Source organism: Austrofundulus limnaeus, unplaced genomic scaffold (assembly GCF_001266775.1).
Source record: "Austrofundulus limnaeus strain Quisiro unplaced genomic scaffold, Austrofundulus_limnaeus-1.0 Scaffold26, whole genome shotgun sequence".
In the NCBI taxonomy this organism is placed as follows: domain Eukaryota; kingdom Metazoa; phylum Chordata; class Actinopteri; order Cyprinodontiformes; family Rivulidae; genus Austrofundulus; species Austrofundulus limnaeus.
In genome coordinates, this window is record NW_013952428.1 from 2671876 (window position 1) to 2681909 (window position 10034).

The 10034-nt window shown below is 38.9% G+C and overlaps 1 protein-coding gene across 1 annotated transcript in view; it reads right to left on the reverse strand.

Annotated features, from left to right (window-relative positions):
• exoc4 (exocyst complex component 4) overlaps positions 1-10034 on the reverse strand; it is a gene marked incomplete in the record, with an annotated part of 120461 nt that overhangs the window by 7332 nt on the left and 103095 nt on the right. The window contains 2 exon segments of the mRNA XM_014004799.1: positions 5278-5437; positions 5546-5724. Of these exon segments, the coding sequence (XP_013860253.1) occupies positions 5278-5437; positions 5546-5724 (339 nt within the window).

The following is a 10034-nucleotide window of genomic DNA, read 5'->3' on the forward strand; positions in this document are numbered from 1 at the left end:
CACACACACACACACACACACACACACACACACACACACACACACACACACACACAAAGAAGATAAGGAAAAAAAGGACCAAGAGTGGAAGGAGAGAGATAAAGTAAGAAACACAAGGTGACAGGGAGGGAGACAGAAGCGACAGTGTACTGCAACCCGGCTTAAATACAAATGCTTTTATCTGTTGACACCCACTACCTCCTGACATGGCCGTCAACTGTACTTATTACCACATTCTCTGAGGACACTGCAGCCTGTCACATTCTCACACACACATACACACACACACACACACACACACACACACACACACACACACACACACACACACACACACACACACACACACACACACACACAAAAGAGTTTATTTGCCGACATTCTGAACCTCGGACACACACACGGAGACGAGTGGGGTGGTGGGGGGCAGTTTGGGAAAACACAGAGTACAAAAGCTCCTTGTACGTTCCACACACGCACACCAAAACACTGCGGTAATTTCCAGCAGCAGACAGGTAGGTGAGGATGGGCTGAACCCGGGGGTGTCTCCAGAGTGAGACTGTCAGACTGGCGTTTAGCCTAACTGGTTGGCTAAGCGGCTGCAAGTCTACTACGGGTGTTATGACAAGTCTGCAACCTGCCTACATGGGTCAGTGGACAGTGCAGAGCTTCACCTTCAGTGTAACCGTGCTTCAGCTGGTGAATAAAAACACAACCTAAATGTTACTGCTGATATAAAAGGTGTTTTCACTGACCAAGATCATTTATTCAGTCTTTCCTCTGCAAATGCATTCTTGTACAAAAAATAGCTCAGGTGTTAAGATTATTGCCTTCAAAAGCTTTTGTTTGTACAGCAGCACTGTGGCAGTAGTGGGGCTGCATTGTCTCAAAGGCCAATCACAGTAGTTAGACTTTAGAAACTCCTAAAAGCAGATAAAAAAAAGTTCACTTTGCAAACATTTTGGTTGTAGTTCTTTATGCTGGATCATCCAGACCTTTAAAACTTGTCATTTTCAGCTTGGAGATTTTTACCTGCAGTAAGAAAGATTTTAAAATGCATTAAAATACATTTACTTCAGATACAAAAAGTCAAAGAAAACACTTTTTTTGTATTAAGAAGCTTGTCATAACACACGATTTTACACATTTTATCACATTTCAACTTGGCTCAATGTGAAACAGGAAGTGACATCAAAGGGGAACTCCCTGGCTTTTGTTTATTGAAACAAATTATCTGAAYTCTGACTCTTCTTAATTTCTCTCTGATAGTGATTCAAAATGATCTAAAGGAACATCAGATTCTTCTCTATAGACTCTGTTGCCACTATTTGTAGTAACGCTTTGTTTACATGAAGACACACCCCTTTGTCATCACTTCCTGTTACTTCACATCTGAATATCTCAACAACTGTTCACCTCAATAGTGTGAAATCTGTTTTCCAATGAGTGATTAATGCCACCTTTCCAAAAATAATTCATATTTATTACAAAAGTTTGATGTCACAGGCATTTTAAAATTTAGTAGCATGAAGATAGTGAAGAAGAAACAGATGGTGAAATGGCAGCTCGAACAAAATTTAATATTAGTTGAGTCACTTTTTTGTATATCATTTAATAGAGCAAGTAAAATAAAGAAAATTTGAAAAAACAGATACAAAATTTTCCTTCAGTCTATTATTTGACATAATTTTACTAAGAAATCTGTTTTCAGTGGCTAAAATATTGTTTTTAGTACTGAATTCAAAAGGTTAACTTTACTTGAACTGAGAGGTGACACTTTTTCAAAGCTTTACTAAATCTATTTGGATTTTTTTTCATGAGTAACTATTAGGGCTTCTGGTCTTCAAGATAAAGGACTCACAAACAACTTCTCCTGTTTATCTTATCTCTTCTCCTGTCAAGGAACTACCAATAAGCATAAACACAGAGAGAGAGAGAGGTGGCTACAACGGACAATAAGAGGTGATCAGAGGAGTGATATGGCAGAGAGTGCAGTCAATACACACACACACACACACACACACACACACACACACACACACACACACACACACACACACACACACACACACACACACACACACACACACCCCTAGAGATGACTTTGCTGTGATACACAGGTCTGCAGGATGAGCCACAGAACCCATCTCTGAGCAGATGGCGTGAGTGTGTGTGTCCACTTATGTATGTGTGTGTGTTTGACCTTGACTTACAAGCTTATGTTGCTGCCAAACTTCTGACTGAGTGACAAGGGGCTGTTACAGGACAAAACAAATACACCTGCTCAACACACACACACACACACACACACACACANAATGTTTAACTTTTTAATAAACCCTTTTCCATTCCTGTTGCATACCTGACCTCCAGATGCAATACCAGAAGACAACGGTCTGCAATTTCCTGGAAACCTCGAGACAAATCATTCAGAGTCTGGAGAATCTGCTCTCTGCTGCGYTCACTCTCACCAAGCACCTGGCTGTCTCCTGAGGATGGAAAGCCACCTGGGCAGACAAAAACAAGAAAGAACGACAAAATTAACATTTTTGAGTTATGCTAAACGGGTGAAGCTCAAAATAATTAAAATATAATCATCTAAAAAGGACTTAAAGCAATGTGTCAAAGTTGAGACTCAGCAGAAGAGCAACTCAGAATTTGCTTTACACCTTGACATCACCCCCGGGAATCTTTCATGAATTTATTCTTATAAGTTTGTTCATATTCACTAAAAAGTYCTCCATTTTAATATGCACCTCATAATGACATTATGAGCTAAAATGTAAATGACACCAGCTCATTTACATGTGTGTGAAGCTGAACCATTAGTTCAACTTCACACACTTCCTGAGTCCTTCAGCGTGTTCTTATACTTTCTTCCCACCACTGGTGCTGAGGCAGCAGAAGCATGTGTCACTGTGCCGCATTGTAAGCCACACAAAAGACCCGAGTGTGTGTACGTGCATGTGAAAAGGGAGAGAGTCAAAGACCATGATGAGTATATATAAATTCAGCTCAGTGTAGATCAATGGCCATAAATTAACAAGGAGAGGAAAAGGAGAGAAATTGGCCCCGTCACTCATATGTAAGTCTATTTGGCCAATGAGGCGTGTGTGTGTGTGTGTGTGTAGGTGCATGTGTTCATTTGTTCTGTTACCAGGCCTCACTGTAGTTTTATCTCAGATCATTGCCCGTGTGTCACTTGTGTCCAGGCTCTTTCACACACAGACAAACCCAAAACAGACACACATCCAAAAAAAAAAAAAGGTACAGGAAAGCATCTGCAGCCAGATTTCCTGCTGTGATTACTTTCTTTTCTCCCCTTCTTTTACCAGTGGTGGTAATTCTACTTTTAGATCCCACGTTTAAGACTTTTTCACGGCTTATTCAAATTGAACAAACTTTCTCAGTATCTKCAGAACAAAATTGCTTCATGTTTTAAAATTYTAATGATGTGGTATACACATGCTTRTACATATAAATCGGTTCAAACTACTTGGAGTCCATTTCCTTCATTAACCATGTTCGACTGAGAGTCTAATTGTGCAATAGTTTTAGGAACGAGTTAGCAGTGTACCAGAGTTTTCAGTCTGAAGTGGAAGCAATGTGYCTTACTTAAACCAGGAATGATTGGTTTGTGACAGATGAGGAAATGAACAGCAGCAGCAAGGAGTGGAGAAGTCGATCATAAACAGGAAAACCAAGAAAGCATCTAAGAAAAAGAGTTGATATTTGAGATAAAAAAACARCCTTTTGCATTCTGATGAAAAATAAAAAAGGGGATGAAGAACAGTTTTGTTGTCAAGTACAGGTCTAAGCATTGAAAGGATACTTGTTAGGAGGCAACAAAAGCTTCCAACTAGAGCTTTAGTTTATATAAAAATCTAAAAAAAATTAAGTTATTCTATAATAAACCTTGGGTCAGGTCACCCTGGAAGTCAACATTGACATATAAGTAGGAGCTTGAAATGAAATCTTATYTAATCCAATTTGTTTAGTTTTTACAAGCAGTAAAGCCAGTTTTAATAACTGGACAAACACTTCAATAAAATTTACCATCTGTATATAAAATCTGCTAATTATCTTTTGCTGAGTAACTCTGCATAAATGAGTGAAAAGATTCACAACAGGTCTGTGTATGTGACTGTGTTTGGAGGGGTTTGGTGTGTGTTTTGAAAGAGTCTGAGTCTTGGAGTCGGAGGCCGGCCAATCCAAAAAGCCAGAAATGTGTAAACAATGTGCTTTACAATTCCCAATCAACACCTCCACGCCACCCACGCCTCGTAATCAGGGAGAGTGGGAGAAAGAGAGAAAAAGACACAAAAGCCATCACCTCCATTTCTGCATAATCAAGGTTGACAGAGGGTAGAAATAAAATGCTAATCGCCCCCACTACCCGTACAGTCCAGTCAAATTCAGGTTATTACATTTTATCATTTAAGCTTTGTTTTTAACTTGAGCCAAACTGGGTTTAACAAACTTTAAAATGTGCCTCAACAAACAAGAACACCTGAAATCCAAACTCATGTCAGGACTTCAAAATATGAAAACATGGACATTTTTCATTCCTAGACGCTGCACATATTTCTCCATTTTATGTCTTTTTTTTTCTTTTACAAGCTCAGACTGTTAAAAAAAAGGAGGAAAATAAAAGTTTAATGAATACAGTGAATCGCTTATTTCTTTCTGCCTTGTTCACAAAAACATCACAGCTCTGATTTCCTACGTGTCAGAGCCGAGCAGCATCGGGAAACAGCAGGTAGGCTCCCAAAATGTAAATGTATGAATGTGGACTAAACACAAATACCCACATGGACACAATCTACAGAGTGGACGACAATCTGTTCCACCATCTGCTGGCCTTGTGCGTTGACATAGTTGCCTTCTGAACTTGAGGACATTATGCATGGCTGTGTGCATTGCTCTGAGTGTGCTGCAAAGCTGGACTATCATTCTCGTTTCTGACCTTTCTCGTTTCATTTTACTTAATTAAATGATGCGAAAAACTTTAAACCTTAGCCACACTGACAAAAAAGTATGCTATTATCACTTCTAAAACAGTTACTTTTGTATTGTAAACTATTGCCATTACAACAGTGAAATATGAAAGAAAAGAGCCATTTGCAACAGTAACATTCAGGGATCCTAGTTGTCCCAGTTTTTAACCTCTCACACAAATCAATACTAGAGTGCTGCATTCTAGTATTATTATATTTCTTGGTTTATGACGCTGAAAGGAAGATGCTGTATTTGCTCCAGGTATTCGAAGTATCTGACCTGGCGAAGTCGAGGTCGGCCTCCCTGGACATGGTGATGTTGGTGAGGTTCTGCTGGAGGACAAAGATGTTTCTGCACATCTTCTTGATGCCAGACTCACTGATCCGCTTAAAGTACTGAGCGCCGTTGATCAGGATGCAAGAGATCAGATGGCCGAGACCTAGTTAGAGAAAAGAGGGAGGGGTCATAAAAGTAGTTGATGATCAATTTTAAAAAAAAAATTTGGTCTAAAAAATAGTCAACTTAAAAACTTCATATTCCTTTTTACCTTCAAATATATATTGGAACTTGTGCTGCTGCAGAGCGGCTCCCATAGCTTCTTCTACGGCTGAGATGTCCTTGTTGAGTTTGACYACCAGAGGGTCATAGTCCATGCTTTCCACATTAGCCACAATGGCATAATTTCCTTGCTTGGTCAGGGGGATCAGGTAATGGAAGCAATGCACTCTGGAGTGAAACAGGAGAAGATAGCCAAGCACACAGAGCAGTGATGAAATGGACAATTTCAGTGCTGGGGAATATCCTGATGTTTGATTTGTATCAGTTTAATGACTTGTCAGTRAAGATGCACCTGTTCCATATCTATCATTTCCAATGTGCTTCTTTTATAGTCACCTGCTGATAAAATAAAATAAGCTATCATAGTGCTAACACATGGGAACAACAAGAAAATAATATATATATATANTGGCTCTTTAAGAGATTCATTTTTTTTCAAATGTCCCGCAATAATCTGTGGTCATCGACCCCCATCCTTGCATGGTTAACATGTTGATCATGCACCATAATATATTGTGAATTTTACCATTCTAATGCTTCAAATAAATCTTTTTAAGATAAGAGAGCAATGACCTTGAGAAACAGCAGTGCGGTGTATGCTCTGGCTATCCAAWCAACAGAGCAAACACAGCCAGGGTTGTGATGTGCCAGTGGTGACAGCTGCTCTTAGAGCCTGTGTATCTGACAAGCTGAGATAAAGGCAGAGTATTCGGTTTCTCATTAAAGGTGTGGAGATGATGTGCTGAGCTGTGTATACAGAATGTCTAATGCATGTATTGTATGTATGAAATTAACTGCTAATTAACTGTCTTCTTGAGTAAAATTCTTAATGATGCGTATGTGCTGTGAGTGGGAGGATAATGCACGGTGTTGTTAGACTCCTTGCGGCAGGTAGAGGCAGTTTAGAGAAGACTAGGGCTAATTTCTGATATTAAAGCTCCCCTGAACTGTTAGTTAACTTTTTCTGTTAGCAAAACACTTCATACACAAATTTATGTAWTTTGAAGAATTTTCCAGAAAGTAATTCCTGAGTGTACMTCTACAATTACCTATTGAACCAAATTCAAGATGGCCACCACAGCTMATCCCCTTTAGCAAACACAAAAATGGTTACAATTTTATTTGTTTTACAGATGTTGAGCTGAAGTTTGGTGTGGTAGTAGCTGAACATTATCCCCAACTCATAMTTTGAGGACTACAAAATTGTGCAATATTTTTGCTTCAAACTTTGACATTACCCATCGGCATTAACCTTGGCTGTTTGTTCAGAAATATCACCTGACCCACTGCACATATTTTAGTTCAAATTTTAATTCAGTYTATTTATATAGTGCCAGTTCACAACAGAAGCCRTCTCAGGGCACTGTACAAAAACATTTAATTATGTTCTAAAATGCCAGTTAGTAAAAAGTCATCTATATAAAGAAGCCTTCTGATTGCGTCAAATTTTCATTTTGTCCCAATCTCCCATCTTAAGCAATTCAAGCCGGCCAACACAACTAAACATATATAGAACTATACCTTTGTCAGTTTTACAGATACAGTCTTAAATTTTATGTTAGCACTGATTTTAGCTTAAAAATGCAAACACTCATGAAAAGAAGTGGGGGATACTGTATACATTCTTTTAAGAAATACCTGGCCTTTACTTAGGTCAGTATTAATCTATAATGACTTGTCTTTTGAGTAAAATATCAGCGAACCTATCAGATACTAAAACACAACAGCGACACTAAATAAAAAAAAATATTAAGGAAACCTATACAATAGCAACATTAAATAATGTATGGGATTAAAGAAAAAGAAACTTATGGATTTTCAATCTACAGGGAAACACTGTGACATTACTATTTTCATTCAAATAAAAATACAAAGYAACAKTAAAACACTGGAGATGCACATAATRGKTTTTCCAAACGCTGTAACTTTCACATAGAATGTCTGAATTACACCAAACTCATGACGGATTGGTTGGAAACACATCAAAATGAGCTAAAACTGAAAAAAACAAACAAAACAAACAAAAAACCATACCGATTAGTTAGAAACCCATAAAAAACACTCAAAACCACCAAAAACTGAAAAAAAAAACCCAAAACCGATTTGTTAGAAACCCTTCAAAACCACCAAAAACTGAAAAAAACCCCGTAGCCAATTAGTTTGAAACCCTTGAAAACATGCTAAAACTGAAAAAAAAAATACATAACCCATTGCCTTGTTCTGTCCTCTTAAATTTTATTGTCCTCATACTTAGAAACAACTAGCTCAGATGACTTTAGAAGGAAGACGCACCAACCCTTTACTACATTAKATCATGTTGACCCAGTGACTTGTATTCATTGGTAGCAAAGAATGATRCACAATGTCACCAGTAAGTTTTTGTTGCCATAATTATGCAGTTGTCATTTTGAGATCACATAATGGTGATGAAGACAAAAAACAACATTTAATATAGATCTGTGTGTTTTTCCTCCGCAAGCTTGTGGTTGTGTCTGCGAGAGAGGACAGGTTCACCATGCTTTGCCCCGGTGCTGTTTTTCCCCAATGAAGTGTCAGTGTATATGCACGTGGGCATATGCATGAAAGTGACTCGAAGGCTTGTTTYCTCTCATGTGCATTACAATCAGTCACTCTGACAGAAGGAAAAAAAAAAGGGGATTACTGTGGCACACACAGCTGGAGATCTCTCCAGGGGGTGTCCACGAAACGCACAYGCACAGAAACACACATAAAAAAAGAAACACACACACCCCAATTCCTGCCGTTTCAAGCCTGTGCTGCTTTGATGATGCGAGGGAAGCATCACAGCATGGGGGGGCGCCATTAGAGTCGGGGACAGACGGGCAAAGGGAGACGACTCATTGGTCCTGACTGACGACTTTCTTGCTCTTTTTTTGCGATTTCTTTTTCTATATGAAAGAGTCAACAATCTTTTTGTTGTAACGTTTTTGTGTGTGCATGATTTAGCGTGAGGGTATGCRTGTGCATATTTTGCATCTATTTATGTACCCATGCGTGCATGTGCGCGTGTGTGCACTATGTTTATCCAATTATTTTTGAATTTCATCTAAGGGAAGCGTCTGTTGCTTGCCATCTGCAGAGGATGAGGCTGGGAGACAAAATCATTCATGGAACCGTCACACAAACATACAGCATGCAGTTACAGGCAGAAAGGGACAGGTCGTGTTAACACACCTAGTCTTACATTTCTTGGCCTGTTTGACACAAAAGGCATGAGCAATACATTGAGAAGAATCAACAAAACAAAATAAGACCAACACAAAAAACATGCAAATGAAAGGTAAAGAAACACTGAATGAATAATAGTAAACTTAAACAAATTATAGATGTTTTTGTTCTTTGTCAGGTCAGTTGTAGATGTTCATCCTACGATAACTTTCTGCTATTTTCTTCCTCCAGTGACTTTACAGATAGTTTTTTAACAGACACACAAAAACATCATTGCTTGCCTTCCATTTTTGGTGATATCTGAACTAAACTGCCTGGCCGAAAAAAAAAAAGTCCACCTAGATTTAATTAAGGTCTATGATGTGGGGTTGGTGCAGTTGGTCAGGTCTAGGTTCAGCAACAGTCTGTGCTCAAAGAATGAGGTCAGCTGACCTGAATATACTGAATGACCAGGTTATTCCACCAATAGATTGTTTTTCCTTGATGGCACGGGCATATTCTGAGATGACAATGCCAGGAGTCATCAGGCTGGAATTGTGAAAGAGTGGTTCAGGGAGCATGAGACATCAGTTTCACACATGGATTGGCTCCACAGAGTCCACTGAGAATCTTTAGGATGTGCTGGAGAAGGCTTTACGYCGCGGTCAGACTCTACCATCATCAATGCAAGATCTTGGTGTAAATTTAATGCAACACTGGATGGAAATAAATCCTGTGACATTGCAGAAGCTTATTGAAACAATGCAAATGTGTGCCATAATCAAAGCTAAAGGCAGTCCAAAATATTAGCGTGTGTGACCTTTTTATTTGGCCAGGCAGTGCAATATGTCACAAAATTTGCAATGGAATTTCTAATTAAGTCCTGGACTTACCAGTGACATTATTGTTGGTCGTAGGTGAGCCTTGTGGCTCTGGGTCAGACTCTGGCTCCAACACATAAAGCTGGATGGGATGGTCTTCTGCTGTTGACGTATTTTAATTAATTTATAAATAAAAAGTTTATGCGCCACTATATAGTTGTAAACCCCTCTATCAAACTAGAATGGACCACTCTGGAAGCTGGAGGGGTGTGAGGGGTGAAGCATCTTGTTTGCATTTAAAGTAAAAGCCTCAAAATTGGTTGATCTGAGACACACCTTAGAAAAGGGGAGAAAGAGGGGCTTGTGGAGTTACAATAAGGAGGAACATAAACCAAAGCATTGCAGTTCCACTTCAAACAGACCCCAGCTGAATGATTTAAATGTAAAAAGCATGATATTTCTTTATGAAAAAAACAGAACTTTAAATTG